Below are 22,632 nucleotides of genomic sequence, written 5' to 3'. Positions count from 1 at the left end.
GAGTTGGGAACCAACATCCTGGTCAAGCTCAGAACTGGCAGAAACCCTTTCAGGAGAGGGTGGGTGCACGTAATTTGTTGCTGCCCCCAGAACGAGACTCTCTTTATTAAGAAAGGCTGGTAACTAACCAAAACTACTGACAGTGATGTTTACTTTCATTTCAGTCTGTGTCCAGCACGCCATGTCAGCTCTTGGGGAGCAGTTGGACCTTAGGAACAGAGGTAGAACATTCGTTCTACAGAGGTAGAACATTCGTTCTGCTGTCCTATTCATCTCAGCCGAAGGCGGCTCTCCAGCCAAAAAGGTCGATCCCTTATGAAACTCCAGGGCCCCTCCTGGATAATGGTGTGTCTGCACAAGTGTGGGCCCTGTTCCCTCGTGTGGGCAGATGTTCCCTCCTGTGTGCACAGCGCTCCGGGTTCAGCACAGCCCCTAGGCGTTTGTGTCAATGCTCCAGCAGCAATTACCACATTACAAGAGGTGGGGAAGGAAGGTTCTGGCTGGCCCGGGTTTCTCGAGCACGGCAGCCCCAGCAGAGGAGGGCTGGGGTGGCTGTGCGTGGGCTGTCCTGTGCCAAGCAGGTGGCACAGCTCTCCACAGGTGTGTGAGCCGGGGTGCCCAGCAGAGTGATGGGAAGCAAGAGGGCTCGCACAGAGGACTGAAGGGCAGGTGGGGCAGGTGGCTGCTCACCCGGCAAAAAGTTCAGGGCAGAGTGTGAGAAACGGGCAAAAATCCCCGGACACCCGCAATGAGAAACCTCCCGGTGGTCTGAAAGGCGCAGGGAGGGCAGCGAGGGCTGCGTCCGGCCGTGCTGGGGATCTCTGGTGAGGGCTCAGTGATGCACAGGCCGTAGCCCAGGCGAGGATGCCGAGCGCCCCAGCGGCGGCGGGAGGCGCGATGGAGCGACGCCGAGCCGGGCGATGCCCAGCAGCCCCCTCCCCGCCCCGGACCCGCGGGCAGCCGGCAGCGGGCACCGCTCCGAGGAGGGGCCCGGCCCCGCCGGCCCCGCCGCCGCCGCGCGGCCCCCGCCCCGTCCCGCCCGCGGTGGGCGGGCGGAGGCGGCGCTGCGGCGCCCGGCGGGGCTCGGCGCGGCGCGGGGAGCGGTCGGAGCGCAGCGGAGCGGCCGCGATGGGCGCCCCGGGCACGGCGGCGGAGCGGCGGCGGCGGCGGCGGCGGGGGCAGCGCTGCGCGCTGTGCGCGCTGTGCTCGCTGGCCCTGCTGCTGGCCGGCTGCGCGGCCGGGCGCGGCGGTGAGTGCGGGGCCGCGGCGGGGGGCAGCGGCCGGGCCAGCCCGGCGCGGCCGCGGGGGGCGGCGCGGCCGGGGCTCCCTCACGGGGCCCTGCCGGGCCGGGGCGCCGCGCGGCGGAGGCGGCCGCGGGGAGCGGCGCGGAACTTGGCGGAGCTCGGCGTGCGGCGGGGCGGAGCGGGGCCCGCCCGCCCCGGGGGTCCCGGCGGGCACCGGAGCGCCCCAGCGCAGCCGCCGCCCCCGGGGGTGCCCTGCCCGCCGCGCCCCGGCTGCGCGGTCGGAAGCGGTGCGCGCTGTTGGCCGTGCGGAGCCGTGAGTGTAAGCAGAATTGAGGCAAGGCTTATTTGCCTTTAAGAAGGGGAGAGCGTACGCCTCCGTGACTCGAATTTGCTTTTTGAATAAACAGTCGTGTCTGAAGGGTTTCACGGTGGTGTCCAGCATGGTGCGAGGAATGCTCTCATGTTCGGAGAGGAGCACAAACACCAGCTACGGCTTGAACGCAGTGTTTCTTGTGGAGTACAACGATGTTGGGATGTGTTTTTAAGATTCGGGACTTTGATGCCCTCAATTTAATCGAATTGTCTTTATTTTTTTTTTTTTTACATGTCTCCTAAAACTTACGCTTTTTCTTACAAACGTGGTGATTGCTTCCAAGAAGTAAGGCCAGGAAAAACAGGAGCATCGTTGTAAGTAAACAGGAGTTTATGTATGTACTGAGGTGTATTGAAGTCTGCCGGCACGGAAGATGCAGATGTGTGACACCAGTATCCATCCGTCCTTTACCTAAACTTCAGAGGCTGTGGGTGAGAAGGGCTGTGGTGCTGGGGCCACACCTGTGCTCTCTTCCCCCTTCCCATCAGTGGGAAGATGATCCGTGTCCGGCCGAGCAGACTGGCTGCATTCTGCTGCCTTTGCCACACAAAATATTAATAGGTGATATGGCAAGGGTGATTTTCACACTTTTAAAAGTACACTTAAGTGCAGTGCTCCTTCCCATCCTGTTGTTATAAATGAATTATCATCTGCCACACTGTGTTTTGGGGTCTCTGCCCGTGCAGAAGGAGCTCCATCTGCTGTAAAGGCTGGTGCCACAGGTGCGTTTGTGCTCTGCCTGAGCTGCCCGAGTGTCCCCCAGCTGGTGCAGCAGCCTTCTGTCAGGGCTCTGGCTGCTTTGCTTCAGTTTGGGAGCCTGTCTCAGGTTGTGGTCAGAGTTTGCATCCGAGAGGTGAGGAATGGTGTTTGCAGAGCCAGGAGTGGCAGGGAGAAGAATCGTGTCACAGGGAGAAGTTTTCCACAGCATCCACTGTGCCGCTGGCGCTGCACGGGCCCAAAGTGAGCAGGCTCTCGGGGAGCCTTGGATACAGCCTGGTGCTTTCCAGTATTTCTGTTGTGCTCAGGAGGTGGAAAGGTGTATGTCTGTGTAGTTGTTTCAGTATTTTTCCCACATAAAAACACAGCGTTTAGGGTTCACAACGTAAACTTTTGACTAGACTGCGGTGCTTTTGTGTCAGCTGGCATCTCTCTCCCCGCTGCCCTGGTGGGAGGCTCTGGGGTGGCTTTCACTGTGTGCTGTCTGGAGTGCACGTGGCGTGTGCAGCTCCCAACATCCTTGATGCCAGAGGGACCGATGGCAGCGGGAGGCTGGGCACAGGCTTCCCTGGGCTGCTGGTGTCGAGGTGTGATGCAGCTCAGAAACCTAGGCTTGAATCACCCCGTAGGCTTGAATCACCTCTTCGCATGATGCACGCTCGTTTTGAGTGCTGCAGTTCTTCTTTGTCAGTCCCCTTCCCCTCAGGCACGGTTTCAGCCATGGTCTGGATCTGGAGGAGCCAGGCTTTCTGGATCACTGCAGACCTGTGTGTGTGTGTGCAGAGTGTTGGTGCCAGAGCCTCCTTGTGAGGTGTGTGTGCTGGCACGTCTCCGCAGGAAACAGGCAAGAGGCAGGTAACCACAGCAGTCTAGCTGATAAACCATCTGGAGCAGGCAGCTCTAGGGGACAGGGCACGAGCTCTGGGATTCTGCTCCGCTAGCTCCCCCTGCTTTTCTGAGGGTCTTAATCAAATCTCTCCGTGTCTCCTTTGGCTGGGTCTCAAAAACAATGCTACTTTGTGAAGTGAGTTTGAGATCTCCTGATGCTAAATGATGTGTAATAACAAAGTGTTAAAACATTATAGTGTTCTGTGAGGCTCATTCCAATGATCTCTCTATTCCACAAGGGTCAAGCTTTGGAAACAGATATGGTGCTAAGAAGAAATCCAAGTTCACGCTGTTTGTCTGGGCAGTGATCATGCAGCTGGGGTGCCCCTTTCTTGCTTGCTGGCAGTGTAAGGCTGTGGTTATGCCCTGGCATTAAGGAGGTCACACTGGTAACTGAGAGGTGTAACTGAGACCAAGCACAGCCCTGCAGACCCCAGATCCAGCTGCCAACCTCTGGCTGCCCGACTGCCACCCACGCAGAGGGGGTCGAACAAAATGTGAAGTTGGGTTTCTTTGTTTTCCCCCTTCTTTATCCCCCCATCAGTCTGACTCAAATTCTCTATGCTAAAGAGAGGGAGGAGTGGAGACTTCATTATATGAGACTGTCTTGTAAATTGTAATGATTCAGGTTTTTCAAGGGAGGCCTTCTGAGTCAGGCCTTTTACCAGTTTGCTGTCATGGACAGCAGAAATAGCAGGGGCATCAGTCAGTGGGATTTTTCTCCTCTTCTTTGTGCCCGTGTCTTTGGCAGGATGGTGAGGAAAAGCTGGGTCTGATTCTGCAGCCCTTACTCATGGGGATGGGCACATCCAAGCTCACGGAGTTGCCTGCGTGATTCAGGTGGGGAAGATTCAGGTTTCTTTTAAGTCTTGTTTTAACTTGATGGGATTGAAGTGTTCAGGATGGTGGAGCGGGGCCTGCCAGATGCGTTTTGACTGGCTCTGAGACTTACCCTGAAAACGAAGCTCGGGCTGTTTTCACAGGACTGGTATTTGCCCGGTCCTTGTGGGCTGTGGTGTGTTGAAAGCATCCATGTCGTGAGAACACACTCTTAGAAAGCCTCTGAGCAATCCGGGGTGGTGTGATGAGAGATGGGGAGCAAAGATCCCGGGCATGTCCGCCTTCCACCCCTGTGCTGGCTGGAGGAGCTGGCAAGGCTGGAACGAGCCACGTAGGCTGTTTGCTCCTGACCGCTTTGTCACGGGCCCTGCCTCAAAGGGCTTTTCCTCGCAGATCTCCTTACTGCCAAAATAAGGCTGAAGAACCTTGGTGGGACAGATCCGGGTGCTCTAGCTGAGAGTTCAAGTGAAAACTCCCTGATTGGAGTGTTTTGGTTTGTGCGAACCAAGAAACCCAAACCGAACTTTAGAGGTCACGCAGTGAAAGCACAAAAGCAGTTGTTTTCCTCACTTCTTCAGCGGAGCGTAATCCTAGCTTCAGTGTGAGTAATCCTAGCCCAGATGTATTGCTGTAATCACTGGACCCCTGGATATGGGAATTTACCCTCACAAACTCGGGAGAGGCATCAGGCCAGAGCGTGGTATGTGACCTCTTTGGCAGGGAGTGTGTTTGGCCTTGCAGGAAATGACTTGTTCATTTATTTAGTACTTGTTCAAGGTCCTGCACCCACAGCTGACTGAGACTGAGCCCTTGTGTCGAGCAACTGGGAGAGCAGCAGGGCTGGGACAGAACCGTGCTTGGCTGGCAGCGTCAGCTTCAGGTGCCAGCAGAGCAGGGCTTGCACACCTGGCTGTGGCTGGAGGACTGCCTTCAGAACTCCCAAATCTCAGGGTCTGTGTGCAGTCCACTTCACTGAAGTGCTGTGGGAGCATGCCAGGCTGGCTGGCTTGCTGAGGCTGAGGTGGACTCTGGCACAGCACCTGGAACCACGGGGTCGGGATGGCGATGCGGATGCTCGGGATGCTCAGGAGCTCTGGCTCCAGCAGGGCATGAGGGCAGGGGGCTGCTGGCTGCCCCAGCTGCTCAACAGCAGAGAGAACATGAGGCTGGCAGAGGGTGAGTTGCAGAAGGACTCAGCAGCTGATGTTCCTTCAGTGCCTGTCAAGGCTTGGGTAGGATTGTGCTGCACACCTGCCTGTGCTGATGGAGCTCTGCGGGCTCAGTCCTGCCCTGTCCATGGCTTTTGGCCTCTCCTGCCCTCTTTGGTGCCTCCTGCCTGGGCTCTGGCACGGTGGTGGCCCTTAGCTGAGCCTTTCCAGCAGGCTGACCCAGCAGAAAACTAGCCCAGGATGAATAAAGGAGGTTTATTGCCAAATCAGCACACTGAGGTGACTTGGTGAGGGGCATTAACAGAGAGCCCTTGGGTGGTGGCTGTGGTCAGAACAGCAGAGCTCATGAGCAGGTGGGCATGCTTGCTTGGTTCTGTCCCAGCCCTTTCCCAGTACTTCCTTCCTGCTGCTAACCTTCAGGAGTCCATAATTAGAAAAGACAGGCTGATCACACTGTCCATTTTTGGTCAGAGATGCTCAAAAGACTCAGCTGAACCTGTAATATATTTGTGGCAGGTATTTGTGCCTGCATCTAGGATACAGACATTAAAAAAAGTCTGTGCTGGAATGGGACAGGGTCATTTAGGGGATCAGCATCCAGCCCCACAGTTGGAAACCTCCCCTCACCCTGGACCTGACCTGCTTCTAGGTGTTAGCCTGTCCCAGGGTACTTTACTCAGTTTTGTCTCTATTCTTTAAATTGATGGCAACTCTCTGGTAGCTAGGAAGATCATTGGATTTTTTTTCTGGTTTCTGTTCCTTTGAAGTGGTTTAAGTTACCCCTTCTGGATTTCCTGTTGACTAGCATAGAAAATTTAGTTTTCATAAAGCCTTCCCTAATAATAAAAGAAGAAAGAAAACAGCCAGGTTTCGTGAAACTGAGCCTGAAAATTTCAAAATTTTGTGGTTTGGAATGGAAACCACATGAGGTTTGTAGGAGTGCAGGATCTGAGGGATGCTCCTTAGGATCCAGTGCAGCAGTACAGTGGGAGCTGTACTGTGCTGTGCTCTCTCTCCCAACTCCTTCCACAGCCAGGCAGCTGAGCTACAGCAGTGCATTTTTAAAAACAAATTCAGAGAGTTTCGAGTTTTTACTCTTTTTCTAGCTTTGCCTTCCTTGCCCTTCTCTAGAGCAGTCTTTAGGCTTGGGGCCTTGGAGAGCACTGGGGATGTTGAAAAGCTTTGTTCTGCTCTGGGTTTTATCAGCAGGAGCCAAGTCAGACCGATGCCAAAAGCCACTGGTAACCTCATCCTAATTTTTTTCCACTGCTGTGGCTTTCTGGGCAGGAGTGGTCAGGCCTGCCCAGGTGTGGGCAGCATGTTCCAGGTCCTTCCGTGGTAATCATCCCTTCCTGTTCTCGTGCTCTCAGGAGAGCAGGGCTGCACCGTGAGTAAATCCTTGTGGCTGCTCCACATTACTCACAGCATCAAAGGGAAAGCCTGTGGAAACAAGGTGGTAAATGTGTGTAATTTGCAGCTCGTGAATGGGTTCTTGGCTGACCCTACAGGGATGCAGGTGTTCTGTCTCTCCTCCCTGTGGGATCCTTGCTGGACTGTCAGACTCCTGCAGCCCTGAGCAGCCTGTCCTTGTTCCTTACTGCCAGGGGCATCTGGATGGGAGTTTGTAGTGAGCTGGAGATCCCTCAGGATCCATTCCCTCTGTCTTGTCCCGTGGCAAGGTTCACGTTCCCTTTCCTTGCATCACTTCCCGCAGGTCAGGTCTCCACAGCAGTCAGCAAAGGAATGTTCAGGTGAGCCTGAGCCCTGATTTTGTCAGCTTGGGATCCTGCTGGGACAGCGAGATGGCCATGGGATGAGCCTGCTGTGCCCAGGAATTTGGGAGGATGCTGAGGCCTCCATCACTATGGCCAGGAGATGGCTAAATCAGAGGAGCAGCTGTACCTGTGTGAGACAGGGAATAGGTGCAGTCCCTGTGTCTGTACTGTTGCATGGCTGGATTTCAGCTTAATGCTCAGATTTAAAAATAAAGCGGGTACAGTCTCTAGATGCCAAGCTTTTCTTCAGAAGCAGGCTGAGAAGACTCTGGAAATAACAGGATTTCTCAGCGTGCTTGATTGTCAGAGGGAAAAGAAGGGAAGGGAGAGGGACAGGATGTTGCACCCAGCAGAAAGGGCAGGACTCCAGGCCAGAGTAAAGACTGAAGCTTGAGGTGAACTGGAGATGTTTAAGCTGGGTTTTTCTTGCTGTCTATCTTTTTGGTTTGTTCGTTTGTGGGCTTTTGTTTTGTTTTTCTTTTTAAGCTTGATGTCTTGTTTTTGTGGGGTGGGGTTGGGTTTTTTTTGTATTCCTGGGACTAGGAGCATTGTACCAAGGACTCCAGGGAAAGGTCCTGGGCCTTGTTCTTTTGGAAGAAGGGAGGCATTGAAGAGGAGTCCAGATGTGGTGTCCAGGGAGAAAGCTGTGTGAGACAGTACTTGCTGGGACTTTATTTGCCTTTTATGGACTCTTTTGGCTAACACGGATTGTCATCTGCCTATAAGCCTTGCCTGTGGGAAGCAGATGGTCCCCAGGTCCTGGCTGGGACCTGGGAATGGCCTGGAGGAGAGGGGAGCAGGGTGTGTCTCCAGCTGTGTCTCCTGCCCCACATTGTCCCCTTGCTCAGCTCTGCAAGGCCAGGGCACGGGTCCTGTGCGGGTGGATGTGAGTGTGTGTTGGCAAGGGGAAATACCTGCTTTTAGTAGGGGAAAAGCCCTCTGGGGCACCAAGGGGTGTCAGATGGGGTTTGGAGGCGTGGGCTTGGTTGTTTTGGGACGTTGCTGTGCCGAGCTGCTTGCCAAGCAGCCGTGTAAAGTGGGATGCACAGCCTGGCCTGACCTGGCTGCTCCTCCGATGGTGTGCGCAGAGCTCAGCTCAGGGCTGGGCTTGTGTCCACAGGCAGGATCAGGATCAGGGTGACTTGCAGTGTGTGGAGTGCTGGGGTCCATTCCTCACTCTGGCCATTCCTCAGCCCCTGATCCTGCTGGGGAAAATGGGAGCAAGCGTGTCTGCAGACTGCGAGGGAGGGAAACTGAGGCACGAGAGAATCTGCCGGGTTCTCCAGGCTCGGGAGTGACAGGTACCCAGGTGCAGCTCTGGTCCCCAAGTGTTCTGCCCTGTCCCTGTGGATTAGCCCTGGGAAGTGTGCCTGTCCCCGTGGTGGCTGAGGGATTGCAGTGCACAGCAGCAGGCATCACCTGTCCAATGAGAACTGCAAACTGATTTTAATGGTTCAATTGGGAAAGAGCTTGCTGAAGTCCAGGAGAAGAATCTTTTTGATATGCAAGCCAAAAACATGCTAACTGAGCTACAAACAACTGAAGGGTCTGCTATTAAAATCATCCTTATTCAGAGATAGACTCAACTGGTTTTTTTTCCCTAAAATGGCCAGAACATCCTGTAACATAAAGCAGGAGGAGAAGCGAGCCTTACATGGACATTCCTTTTTCCTCTGACAAGACCTACCCTCCAATTCTCAGTGCACCTCTACGTGGTCGTTGATTTGTGTGTTGTTGAGAGGATGGGGCAGAAAGAAACTCTTGTAAATGAGTGTTGCCTGTGCTGAGACAGTGCAGGAATTCACTTCAGGGGGAGCTGGTCCCAGCCATGCACAGCTCGCTTGTTCAGCAGGTCCCATCAGCTGTGCTCACAGCTGGGACAGCAGTGGCATGGCAGGAGAGGCAGGCAGCACTTAAAAACACCCTCAAGTTAGTTAAATTTGCTGCTGGCTGTTGGCGGAGTAAAACAAATTGAGTTTGGTGTTCTTTGGATTTGTTCTTGCACTAAATCAGAGGAGGCAGCAAATCAAGCTTGTTCAGAAGCGGAGGAGTTGTCCAAGAAAGTAACTGAGTAATGTCAAAGCCTCTTGAATGGAGAAATGATCCAAAGGGAGGTTGCAGGGGTGCCTGTCTCCATAGCAAAAGCATCTTTGTGTCCTGCTCTGGACTTGCTCCCCCAGGTCCATCCATCCTTCTGGTGTTGGTGGCCCCAGAGCTGAATTCCAGGTGGCGCCTCACCAGAGCACAGCCATATTTTTAAAGCTTTGATCATAAGGCTATTTTAAAAAAATCCCCAAAAACCAAACCAGGCTTTTTGTTTCATTTTAGGAAAACCATGTACTGTCCAAGGGAAGCAGGAGTTCTCTTTTTTCCCCTCTCAGTGTCCCTCAAGTGCCTCTCGGGTGTGGGGGTGGCAGAGCTGCTTGGGAGAGGGAGGCTGAGGACCCGGGGGCTCTGGGGCTGGCATCTCAAATTGTTTAAATTGGCTGTGGTGGCACGGTGCCAGCTGACACCAGCTGAGAATCTGGACAGAACAACTTGTCCAAGGTCACCTCACGGGCTAAGAGTAGAGCAGTGAATTAAAGCCGGGTCTGCAGTGTCTCACTTGAGGGTAAATAAAGAATAAAGAACTTCTTGGAGGGTCTGGTCTGCCTGTCTTAAAGCCTTATAAAGAAAGGACAGCCACAAACACTTGATTCTGGTATGATGTGGAGCGCTATCCTTGTGTTCCAGGACCTCTGGTTACAAACAAAGAGGTTTTTTTTTTCCCCTCTATAGTATTATTTATTTCCTTAAAACACTTCATAGCATTCCAAGCTGGCTTCATTTCTCAGAGGAGGGCTGGGGTGCTGCTGGGGGCTGGTACCTGCTGCCTTTGTGCCTGTCTTTCCCAGCGGGTAGGGAACATTCCTCAGGTGGAAGAAGTAAAGAGTGTGGGTGCCAGTTTGGACAGGGATTGCATCCATGCTGTCCACTTTTAGGGGTGTTTCAGGGATCTGCTAAGGAGCCTCTGCAAGCTTCAGCCAAGCCTTAGACAGATCTCCCTTGAAAGGCTTCAGCAGCTTTGTGCTCTTGGGCCACCTTGATGAGGACCAGTGCAAAATCTGCTGAAGCCAGGGATAGTTTTAGATAGTTCTCTGCATTGATCTGTGCTGATTTATGAGGAGCTTCCTGGATGTGTCCAGAGAGGCTTTTTTTCCTTTTTTAAAAGTTTTTTTAGTCACCATTGTGTTGGTTTGGGTGTGGGAGAGAGGACAGGAGTTGTGTTATAATTCAGGGTCTGCAGCAGAGGGCACAAGGCTGAGCAGCTGCCTCGTGCTGGAGGGATCCCAGGGCTGATTCCCTCCTGTGGGACTGGGAAGAAGGACCTGGAGGCACAAAGGAGAGTGGGGTGAGCAGGACCTCCCTGCCCCGTGAGGCTCTGCCAGTGCTGGGGCTGGCACCCACGTGCTCAGTGATCCTGGGCTTCACAGGGAAAAGGGAAATTTCATCCATTTCAGCAGGGAAATGGATGGTGTGGGAGGGATCTGTGGCAGGACAAGACTTACTTTTTCCAGATAGCCCAAGCTGGCAATTTTAACTGCAATGTGCCTGGCTCCAGCTCTGTGATTCCCAGGCTGCTTGGCCACGTCCCTCTCTTCCCTGACTACCAGTTTTATTTCTAGATATATTTGCTTACTCCTAATAAATGTAAGAAAGAGATGTCCTGAGGCTTATCTATATATTTGTCTGTAATTAAGGTAGGATTAATTGCTTAAAATGGTGTATAAGGGCCTGTTATGAGATCAGCAGATAGGAGCATGGGATAAAATGCATAATGAATACATTATGTTATAAATAATGGACACAGCCAGTGTACTGGCATCCCCGAAAGGTAATAGCTCTTTCAATATTTAATGGAGTGGGTACCTGAGGGAAAACACTCTGTCACTAAGGTAATTTTCATTGGCTTGGGGACACACAGATGGGTGTGAAGGAGGGCAGGAGCCCCTGTGGAGTGGGGGGCACTGTTTGGGGTGTGGAAACAGCTTCCCCTGAGGATGCTCGGTGGGTGCTCCCTCCTGCTCTCAGAGTCACCAGATCCATTTGCTGGCCAGTGACAGGGAGCAGGACCACAGGCACCCTGCAACTCCTGGAGCACCGTGCTCTCCCATGTTAATTCCTGGGAACCGAGTTGCATTGGTGTCAGGAACTGATTTTGCTGGGGAGAAAGGCACAGCATCAGTCACATACCCTTCAGCACGTTCTCAGCACTGACAAGAATCATCCCAGGGGTTTTCTGAGCAGATGCAGGAAAAGGGGAATTACCAGTGCTCCCTCTGCCAAGCCTGGGTTCACACCTCTGTCCCCTCTTGGTCATTTCACAATTCCCAGCTCCTCCACACTCCTGTCCCACTCTGTTTTATCCCTGTCCTTTCACTCTGCCCACTGCAGCTCTGCACTGCCTGGTGAGTGAATTTTCCTGAGTGTCAGTGAATTTTCCTGAGTGTCACCTCATGTTTCAGGCAGCAAATCCAGACTTGGTACCAAACAGTGGGGTTAAACACCAGAGCCAGTGTCTTGTCTGGGGCCGAGACTTGTCTCCGTTCCCCAAGTGCCTTTCCAGCACTGTGGAAGCAGTAAATAACAGCAATTAAACAAATAGCAATTACAGATTCATGTGGTGGTGTTGCAGGGAAACACAAGGGGAAAGGAGATATAAGGCAAAAGGACAGGAGAAATACTCTTTTTATCCCTCATGCTTGTTTACTTTTACGCAAGATCCAGTTTTTTCATCATCTTTTGTGGAGAAAAGCATGAAAAAAACCTCTCTTTTGTGATGTTTTCCCTATCATCAGAGATACCAGAGTGGGAGCCTGGGCTTATAACAGCCTTTTTTTCCTTTCCTTTTTCTCCTGGGAGGGGTGGCTTGTTTTTAGTGCCCCTTCCACTAAACCATGTTGCTCCTAGCCCTGTCCAGCCTGGCCTTGGACACCAACAGAAATTGTTCAGGCAAAGAGCTACAAGGGTCCTACTTTTCAGTTTAACTGGGATAAAGTCATGGTTTTCCCCATTTTTTTTGTTTTGGTTTTTTTTTTGGTGAAAAAGCTGCTATGTTTCTTTTCCCAGCACATTTTTATGGCATTTTCAGACTAAATTTAATTCTGCGGAATTCTGTTTAGCTAGAAGTGTAAAAGAGAGCAAACCAAAATGAAATATTTTATTCCACTAAAACATCTCATCTGACCCAAATCCGTCTTTCCTCCCACTGTGTCAGCTCAAAATTAGGAGAGAAATAGATAAATGTGGGGGAAGGAGCAGTGACTGTTCAGCTCCCGAGCACAAACCCCCAGTCAAACCCCAGGTATTCCACCCCTGTCACAGGGGCTTGAAATACACTTTGTTTTTTCACTGCTTTTAAAAAGATAAATGCCTTCTCTGGAGAGTTAGCTCTTTCTGTAACACGTTACCCAATCCTTCCGAGAAACAAGGGTCTGTCTGGTAACAGCGAGGCTCTCAAGTGCTGCTTTTCCAGCCTTGTAAGGTCATGACTGCCAGGTTCAAGCAGCCACAGGATCTTGGAATGGTATAAAAAGTAGCTCTGTTAGTGATGGAAAGTCAGCTGGAGATTAATTCATTGCTGCTCTCTTTTTTTTTTCCTCGCTGTCTACCATGAGGAAGGGAAATCGTGATGGATGGTTTTGGTAGGGATGAGCCAGATGTGCAGCCACCTGTAGCACAGCCTTGCTGCTGTGACTCCTGCCTTCTGTGAGCAGGGTTTCCTAGTGGAAATTGGGAAAGGGAGAGAGCAGGGATGTGCTTTAGGATTCCCTGGCATCCCTCACAGGGAGCAGGGATGAGGGCACGATGCATGGGAAGGAGTTTGGTCAGGGAGAGGAGCTGCCTCAGGGATGTGTTGGAATTTGCTTTCCATCTCCCTTTTCTGCCTCTGAAAAGTTCCTTTCTGTTTATTTGGGGCAGGGGGGAAAGTGCTGGTGCCTGCAGCAGGGTGATGTGAAGGATGCTGCTTCACCTACTCCTGTAGTTTTCCTCTATGACATCCATAAGAGCAGGAGGAGGCACAAGCAGCTTTCTGGCAGGTGTTAGGAGACTGTCCCATGCTTGGGACAGAAGGCAGAAGGAGTGGGCAGCAGCTCTGCCAGGGGAGGTGTGCTGTGCCAGCAAGCTCTGGAAATCACGCCGGGCAGTCCAGGGATCCTGTCAGCAGTGCCCAGTTTCCACTGTGCCAGGTGAAATGCTGATGAGATGAGAGTGGCAGCAGGGAGTGAGATGTCCCCGGGAAACCAGAGCAGGGAATCGGGCTCACAGTACCCAGTGGGAAGCTGCTGCCTTGAGAATTACCTGATTTAGGGCAGGGTCACACAGGTATGTCCATGGTGAAACTGGGGAATTTATAGAAGTGTGAAAACATTGTCAGGAGAAGTAAAAAAACCCTGTTTACTTTTGAGAGGAGGCTGTGATAGGGAGAAGTAAAAAGTGATATTTTTTTACCAGGTGCAGAACTGTTCCTTTTGCACTTAGGCGTGGATCAAGAAGAATGGAATGGTCAATTTAATGGTCAAGCTGATACAAATACTAAAGAAAACAAAAAGTTTCTGCACAAACTGGTAATGAATAATCATGGAAGCTTGAAATAATCACATATCCACTAACAGTTTTTGGCACAACACAGTAGGGAACACAAGACAGAATTTTATCTTCACTTTAAAGATTAAACTTAATGCATCACTCTTTGGGATGTAGGAACCAAGGAGTTCTTGGGGAGTCTGTTCATCTCTTTCGGGGATCCTTTTCCATCCCCTGGGTGAGATTCCATTCCCCTGGTTGGTTTCCCAGTGTGAGGTGGTGCAGGCACATCACCTGGATCAGGATGAGCCATGGGTGCATTTCTGCTGAGCGCTGCCTGTCCTTGAAGTTTCTTTGCTCTCAGGGTGGAGCAGAGGCAGGCCCCAGCAGCATGCGTGTGGAAATTTCACTTCCAGAGGTTGGGCAGCTTTTCAGAGTTAAAATAAACCAAAAGTCACATTTTGCTGTTGCCATGAGAACTGTGGAGCTGTTGTTGGACCTTCAGAGTGCGCTCTGCCCTCCCGACTCCAGCTGGGCTTTGTTGAGAGCAGTGCTGGGCTGGGAGGGGCAGAAGCTTTGTGGGACCCTCGGCGGGCTCTGTGCTCCTTAGGAGGGAGCTGGGGAGCCTCCCTGGAGGAGTGTGGGAGCTGTAGGTGTGCCTGAGGTTTTGTAGGGGCTATGGGTTTTTTTGTACTGGTGGTCACATGGAAAATATGCGAGAGGGTGTGTGGTGAGGGTGTGTTGGTGCAGAGACCCTGCCCTGCTTGGGTACTGCCTGCAGCTTGGCTCTGGCCTCTGTGCCTCACTCACTGTGTGGTACAGGTATTATCCTGGTACAGGTATTATCATCAGTGTGCTTTCCCTGCCCTTCTGCACCTTTCCAGGTAGGTCAGGATCCATGGAAATACAGCTTTGAAATCAGGTGTAAGAAGCAGGCTGCCTGTCAAAGCCAGATGTAGGATTTCTGGGGCTTTTGTTGTTTGGGACTTTTTTCCCTTTTTTCCCCTGAGGATGCTATATTTATGGTTCTTGCTGCTGATGATTTTGGAAGAAAGGCATCTCCCAAACCAGCCTAGGCAAAGGGCTAATCATTTATGATGTGTTTATGCAGTCACAAGCTCAGATCCTGTGGTGGCTGTCTGCAGTAGGTCTGATGGTGCTGGGGCTGACTGGACATGTCCCTGAGGGTCTGGGGCCACGGGGACACGGCTGTGGGAGGGCAGGTGTGGAGCAGGGCTGCAGCTCATTCACTGTGTGCTCATCTTCCACCAGGGTTCATCTGTTCTGTCCTGAGGCCACCACACCACTGCTCTCCACCTCTGCGCTGGCTTATGCAGAAGCTCGTGCCTGTTCCAGCTTTTTTTCTTCCTCTGAAATATTTCCCTGTTGTATTAACTGCAGGAACGTTTCAGGGAGACAGAGATAATTCAGCTGGTTGTGAAACCAACCCTCCAAAACCCAAAGCTGCCACCATGAAAACAATAGATAAAAGGGACAGACGAGAGAGGAGGAAGGGCAAGCATATTTCAGAAAAGCTGTGCTGTTTTTGGCTCTGGCCAGCAGTTTGCATAGAAAGTAGTTTATTGTCAGCAAGAGCTGTGGACACCTGCCAGCTCTCCTGTGCAGCAGTGCTTTGTGCCAGAGAAAGGCCCTGCCTATCAGGTCTTCCCTGCTCCAGCCCCCTGCCCATCAGCCCTTCCCTGCTCCAGCTGGCTGCTCACGAGCACCTTCCATCTTTGCTGCCTTTCTTCACCTCAGCACTGTTGAGCTGAACCCTTCACTGCAGTGGATGAGTTTCTTCTCCTCTTCCAGCTCTGGGGTTGGGTGCTCTTGTCTCCTTTGGGTGCTTGGACGTCCCTGTCCCATGGGACCCCCATCTCCACACCAGCCTGCTTTGTACCCTGTAGGAACTGGGTGTCTGTTCCGAGTTCTTGCTGCTGTTCCATCTTGTTCCATTCCTGTGCCTTGCTTGCTGCTGAACATAAATGTGCCTGTGAGAGAGCAGAATGCAATTGGGGAACGTGGGGATGTTGTTCAGCATTGTAAGGTGGTGTTCTTCGTGCTGGGAAGTGCAGCCAGGATGAGTTTGGCTGCGTTTCTGCAGCACTGAAAGTTGTAAACTCCAGCCAGAGCCATCTGGAATAGCGTAAGGAGCTCCTGAGCTCCCATGTAGGGATCTGGGTCACACACAGAGCCTTTCCAGGAGCTATGAGCTGTCTGATCAGTTCTTTTTTCCACTCCACCTCATCTCCATGCTCATCAGTGGCACAGGTGAGCAGTGTTGGTGGGGAGGCTGTGCCCAGCAGGCTGCCACCCCAGCCCAGCAGGGACAGGAACTCCCAGCAAGCCCACACTCGTGTGCTCCCTGTCTTATGGGAAGAGACTGCTCGAAATGCACCGTCTGCATTGTCTTAGTTCTGTTATGAAATGCAGAGCAGGCACAAAGACAGGGAAAAATGACTCATGTGCTTATTGTCCATGGGAATATCTCCGGGAGGAAGTGCGGGTAAAGCTCTGCAGAACCTGGGTTCTGAGTGTGTAATGCAAAACTGGTGCTGGGTAATTGGAGTTGTGGAAAACACCTTGTTCAGTGCTTGAAAAAGTAATTCTCTGACTTTGAAATACGCTATGGTACAGAACTTTGGAAAAACTCTTCATTGTACCAGAGCTTTAGAGGATGTCACAGTATACTTTAGTGTAAAGCCAGAGCTAGAACATTAATAAGAAAAGTGTTCCATCTCGCCTGCCCAAAATGGCACTGTAGCTGAGGCAGGATATTTAGCAGTCTTTACCTCTGCTGAAAAAAATGGAAAAAACTCTTTGTTGTGGTTCCCATTAAAAATTATCCAATCCTGAATATCTACAGTTGAGAAGGAAAACTGTTAGCTTTCTTTTTTATAAGTTTTCCTGCTTTTCCTTGGGAAGAAGAGTTTGGCCATGGTGGTGGTGGCCTGGCAGCCCTGGTATGGAATTCTGTGGCCGAGGTGATGCCCCTGGTGCTTGTGCCTCATGCCAGCACCTAAAGCAGGGCAGGCCTTGAGCAGCCTCTACCACACCACAAGGAAACTGGTGCCAGCACATGGGGAAACCACAGGAACCCTCTTATGTGTCACTGAGTGTCCTTGTTAGCAAGGTTAAAATCTCCACGTGTCCCTGTTTTCACAGGGAAATCCTTGGAAGCCAAAGCTTTGAAAAAGGTTCATCTCTAACTTCTGTTTTCTACTGCTCTGTTGAGTGAAATCTGTTTTAGAATGGAGATGCCCTAGGCAGGATTTTGGGGGTGGTGGGCTGCAAATTCTGCTGTGGGACAGCTGGGCCTGCTCAAGGCTGGAGGTGCCAGAGGAGAGCTTTTCCTGGTGTCAGCCACCACGTCGAGCTCGGCCGTGGACCAAGTCCACTGCTATTTACTCTGATTTTTGTCAGTGCTGGATGTAGCCTTTATAAACACTCCTGTTGCCAAATTAAGCTTTTCCCCTTCCAAAGTCACCTTAAGTGACATTCTTCTTCTTTACCCCTCGCTTGGAAGAGTTTGCCACCCGAGAGAGGCAGAGGTTCTGCCGGACGTCCGGGGCCGTGGCAGTCCCTGTGTCCTCCCTCCTCATGCCATTGCTCCATGCAGTGACACAGAGAAGCCTTGCTGGCTTGGAAAAGAGTTCCTCTGCTTTGAAAGCAGCTCGTATGTGGAACTGAAACTGCTTTGCTCAGGCTACCAGAGTGTTGTTAGGGGAGATCCCTGATGCTGCATTACAGCTTGTGCTCCTTCTTGGAAATGCAGCTTCCATCAGCTTAATCTTACTGGTGCTCACAGACTAAACTGACAGCAAATTCCATTCTCTAACATTTGTAAAGCATGGAAAGGACAAAGTCCTTGAAGCTTCAGATGATGGCATTTGGTTTACCAAGGTATATGGGGTTTTTTTTTGCTTAGAAAACAGGGGTGCTTCAGGCTGCCTGTGCAGCTGCGGCTCTTCCCCCAAACGTGCACCCAGATGGCTCCTGTGTATCCTGAGAGATTGGTCCCAGTTACTTCTGGTGGCCTGGGATGCAGATTCCCAGGCATCCCTTTCCCAAACATTCCCTCCTAGCGTGGCATGGAGTGGCCTGAGCAGAGCATGATCTGGGCAAGGCAGACAAGTCTCAGGTTGGACAGCCCTCTCAACTGGATGTGCCAGGGAACCTAACTCAAGGCTTGGGACCTGCAGAGAGCCTTTTCCTTTGTCATTAATCACCCTCTAAGGTATTGGCCGAAGATTTAAATCTCTATCCCACTGCTTTTTTGCCTGTGATCTGTTTCCAAAGTAGTGGAAAAAACCGGGAATAATTCAGAGGTCCTTGTGAGAGAGCCCATGTTCTTCTTGTTGGGAAGGGGATGGAGGGATGGGAGGAAATCCCTCTCAGATGCTGTTTGTTACTGGAGGACTGCAAGGTCTCCATTGCAAGAGGGCTGATTTAGTGTGTGGATATCTTCTGGTTTTTTCTTCCTCCCTTGAATCTGAACCAACATAAGAGGCATGGAACTGACACATGAGCACGTTTGTCCAGCTGATTAGGCAGACATGGCATACCCAGGGCTGACCAGCCTTGTGCCAGGAATGTTGTAGAAATCAGCCAGCTGTCTTTGTTGACACTGCTAAAACAGAGCTTCACTTAGCAGCACCAAGGAAAAGCTGAAGGAGAAGCAGAGCAGGGGTTGAGTCAGAGGTAGTGAGACAAAGTACTGCCCCTCGTGTTTGTGGATATTTCTTGTTACTGGAGGTGTGGAACTGAGTCAGAGGCGTGCTCTGGCTTCAGTCAGGTGGTGCTGGGTGGGAAAACAGAGATGCTCTCCTAGGATGAGCTTCAGGAGCTATGGAGGAATGCACATGGCTCCCCTGGGATGGGGAGCTGCTGGCAGTGTCCCGTTCCAGTGGGCTTAGAAACACTGCCCCTTTAAACCCAAGAAGCCATGGGCTTTTTAAAATGCAGATGTTTTGGCTATTTCAAGATGATGAGGAGTTGCCTTTCCTCATGTACCTACTGCTCTCTTCCTTCAGGTTACGAGGCCCTGAGCTATTCTGTGGAAAGTGGTGACAAGTGGAGCGGGCGACAGCTCCTGCAGGCGCGCGAGCAGAACGCGAGTGACCTTCCAGAGGATGGGGGGCAGCTCTACATCAGAAACTGCACTGAACCAGGTAGGAATGAAAGCTGCCTCTGGCTCCTCAGTCCTGCTGATGGCTTCCTCACATCTGTACTGCCAAGACTCGCTTGTTTTTAAGTCCATAAACGCTGCTCTTCGCAGCAGAGCTTGGATATAATTTCCTCAAGTTTTGGGGAGGGGAGGGGAAGGGTTTTTCTCTGTTCTTCAGGACTAATGTAGGTTACCTGCCCCAGGAGAAATTCTAACAAATCCAGTTCTGGCTGCACTTCTCTGCCTATAATTTTTCCTCTGCCATAATCCTTAATAACATTTCTGGACAGATGGATGATTATGGCCTTTTTTAGACAGCAAAAGACTGGTACAAAAATTCTTCTTACTCAATTTTTGCTTGTTTGCATAATTCTGGCAGAGTGCAGACCCAGTCTCACAGCCTCACATCAGCACTGGCAGTAATATTTCCCCCCACTGTGCTCGGTACCTCAGCACCTTCTGTCTCACCATTGCAGCTGTTCCTGCTGCCCTTACCAAATACAGTGGTCTGTAGGAAGCGTGGGAGATTTTATTTGTGGTGTGTGGGGTTTCCCCCCCCTTTTTTTTTTTCAGAAAGTAGAACAATAACTACTGAGTACCCTGTGTTTTCTCAGGAAAGAGAAAGCAGAAATACCTAGATATGTGAAATTACTGTTTCTTCTTGAAATTGTCAGGATGTGACATTCTGTAGTAGAAACCAATGTGAAGTACTGCAGAAAGGAAGTGAAAGTAACAGAGTTAAGGTCCTGCCTGTGGTTCTGTCGATTTTGTTTGTGTTTGTCATAGTGCAAATGCAAATAATGTTAAGTAGTGTTAAGTACTGTTGGTGTCGGGCCAGGTGGCAGTCAGAAGGATTTGGGAGTGAGACATTCCCAAAATGCAGTGTCTGTGGAAGTTACCTGTGGGGCTGGTGGGCTGAGGATGACCTGCAGGATGCATCAGTTCTGCTGCTCAGCGAACAAGAGCTGGCAGAGGGCATGGCATGGGCACATCAGTGGCAGCAGTGCTGCCTGTGGTCCTGCAGCACGAGAGAGCAAAGTGGTGTTAGCTGGGCTTTCATGTTTGGAAGTGTGGCCAGGAGTAGGGTGGCTCAAATCCTGTCAGGCAGAGCTGCTGGAAAGCTCCATCCCACATCCCCAGGGCAGCCCAGTCCTTCCCTTGGCTGTGCTGGTGCTGGATCAGGCCCCAAATGGTGGCACAGCAGTTGGGGTTTCACCAAGCACGGCTGCCTTTGCCTTCTCCAAGGGCTGCTCAGGGAAACTGGGGCACTCTGTGGTGCTGCTGAGCACAGTGCATGAGTGCTGTACAACCAAAGCCTGGGGGCCCCTTGTGACCTGGGAATCTGCAGAGCTCAAACCTCCCTGGCATCCCCCCAGCACCACGTGTGTTGGCCTTCAGGTTCTTCTCCTTCCCTTGAGCAGGTGTCAGGAGGGAAAGGCTGCCTGAAAAGGATTTTTTTTCCTGCTTACTTCCCAAGTGAGCCTGTATAAACCCCTTGCAGCTCAGCAGAAGTGGACATGGCACTTGGTGCTATGGTCTAGTTGAGGTCTTAGGGCATAGGTTGGACTCGATGATCTTAGAGGTTTCTTCCAACCTCATTACTCTGTAATTCTGTGTTTAAGAAAGCAGTTTTACCTCGCCTGCTGGTGGAGGGAAGTGGAATGCCTCCTGTTAAAATGTGCTGTGGCTTTTTGCAGTGCTTGGCCTCTGTGCTGTGTTGGCAATAAACACACCTTGACGTGCTAAAGGGGAGATGTGTGTTCTTTAGCTGCTGGGGTGATTGCAGGCTCATTTGAATGCCTGCCATGACATTTGCCAAGTGCTGCTTTCATTTCCTAATGGTTTATCCAATGGCCTGTCTAGTATCATTTCATCATCAGGGGGTTTTGCTCGCTTTGCCTTTGCAACAAAAACGGTAGAAGTATTAAAGTGGATAAATGGACTGATTCCAGCCTAAAGACCATTTTTAGGATTTTTTGGGGTTTTTTTTTTAAACTTTTTCTGAGAAATGCCCATCATGGGCTCTGGCCTGGTCCTGTGGCTGTTTGTGGTTGTGTTGAGTGCCTGTGGAAGCAGAACCACAGAGCAGCCTGCTGCCTTTTCTCAGGAGCCTCTTGTCTCTTGCTGCCTGTCCTCTGAGTGTCCAGCCCTGCAGTCAGGGCTGCTTGTCCCCTTCCTCTTGGATCTTGGTGGCTTCTCGTGGCAGTGTCTGCTGTCAGACAGCAGATGCTCTTCTGGCCTCTCCTACCCATCCCCTTGTCCTTGTGGTATCCACATGAATGTGTGTGGAACTAGAAACGGACAAAAAAAAATTGGACAGTTTATTCACTGAAGTAGTGATACTGTTTAAATGAAACACTTGCGATTCTGGGCCATGTTTGACAGTTTCAGCTCATGCAAAAGATGAAGAGGAAAGAGTGAGAATTACTTGTGTCAATTCAGGCAAAGTATCATTTACTCACCCAGTCCTGTTCAGAGATGTGATTCACCCCCTGGAAGCCAGGAAAAAGGATGTTTTAAAGCTGGTTTAATGTTGGGTCAGGTCCCTGGGCTACCAGATTCAGAACTCGAACTGCACTGGAGGAACTCCAGAGCTTGCTCTTGTTTCAGACGGGGTTTATTAACTCCAGAAGGTGACAGGCTCTGGGGCTGTGTCAGGGTGGGATGTCACCTGTCTGGAGGTGCAGGTTGGAGGGGCTGGCCGAGGTCCTGGTGCCAGCCCTGGTTAGCTCCTCTCCAGACTGACATATGCTTGCTCTGAGGAGCTGTCATCACCTTCTTTCCTCCCCCGCTTTAGCGCTTCCACTCCCGCCTCAGAAAGGCTGAAAATAAAGTAACAGCCCTGCTCAAATGTGCTGTTTTAAAGTCATTATCAGTAATGGCAGGAAATACTTGATTGCTGCAGGAACAAAAAGATCTCCCCGTATTCATTTAGACCCTCAGGCATGAAAGTGCTTAAATTAAACAGCCAAAGAAGTTTTTGTGCAATTATTTTTTTACATTTCCTCGTCTTATTTCGAAAGCAACTTTATCAATATTTCTCCTGTGAGTCATAGCTCATTTGTAGTGCTTGGCTGTGGAGCAGGTAACCCTTGCTGGCTACTCACTTGTGGCTGTGTCTTTGGGGCCCCTTTGGCACTGAACCACACACCCAGACCCCCCTGGTGGAGCTGAGCCTTCTGATCTCTTTCCTCTCTTGTTTATGCACGTGGTGGGCTTGATGTGGTGTGAGTTCTGCTGGGCTGTCATGCCCAGAATGAAGTCCAGAGGACTGCAGAGTTTAGAAAGGCCTTCTTCCCAAGCAAATACAGCATCCTATTCACTCTTCACATGAGTGATTTTGTGTTTTGTGTTCCTTTTTTTTCGTGTTCCTCCTTGAGCCTCAATCCAGTTGAAAGTTGCCTTCCCTCAAGCAAAATTAATTTCATCCTAGCAAAATGAAAAGTAAAAATTTGTTCCTGCCTTGCAAGTTGCCAAACCTTGCTTTCACTTGGGGGAACGTTAAAAAAATAAATTGCTGTAAGTTTAGTAACAAAATATCCTTGAGGAATAGCAAAAAAGATGTTCTTCTCTCACTGAGCTATAAGTTTGGTGAATTTGACAGAAATTTGCTTGAACTTCTGCTTCTGCTGAACACTTTGCTTCGCTTTGTCAACTTCAGTCCTAAAGCATCAGAAAACCAGGATGCTGGGCTTAGAACCTCAGAAATAAAACCAAAAGCATGCTTGTTTCTTCTGGGTTCTTGTGCTGGCAGGGAGCTGGGTTCTCCCTTGCTGCAGCCAGGAAGGGGAAATGTCCTGGTGGTAGGACCAGGGGCTGAGGTTTGGTGCTGGCCCCAGGGAGCTGGGGCTTGGGGAGCCAGCCGTGTCCAGACACTGGATTTGGATGTGTC

At 51.2% G+C, this 22,632-nt stretch overlaps 1 protein-coding gene across 2 annotated transcripts in view; it reads left to right on the top strand.

Annotated features, from left to right (window-relative positions):
* The first annotated feature begins 1,067 nt into the window (after positions 1-1,067).
* SLC24A3 (solute carrier family 24 member 3) overlaps positions 1,068-22,632 on the top strand; it is a 118,719-nt gene continuing 97,154 nt past the window's right edge. For both annotated transcript variants that reach the window (XM_064415451.1, XM_064415450.1), the window contains exons 1-2: positions 1,068-1,249; positions 18,607-18,744. In XM_064415451.1, the coding sequence (XP_064271521.1) occupies positions 1,129-1,249; positions 18,607-18,744 (259 nt within the window). In that variant the 5' untranslated portion in view covers positions 1,068-1,128. The remainder of the gene's footprint in view (positions 1,250-18,606; positions 18,745-22,632) is intronic.

Source organism: Passer domesticus, chromosome 3, assembly GCF_036417665.1.
Source record: "Passer domesticus isolate bPasDom1 chromosome 3, bPasDom1.hap1, whole genome shotgun sequence".
Classification (NCBI taxonomy): Eukaryota; Metazoa; Chordata; class Aves; order Passeriformes; family Passeridae; genus Passer; species Passer domesticus.
The sequence above is the reverse complement of the archived record's forward strand: the minus strand, read 5'-3'. Positions and strand labels throughout refer to the sequence as shown.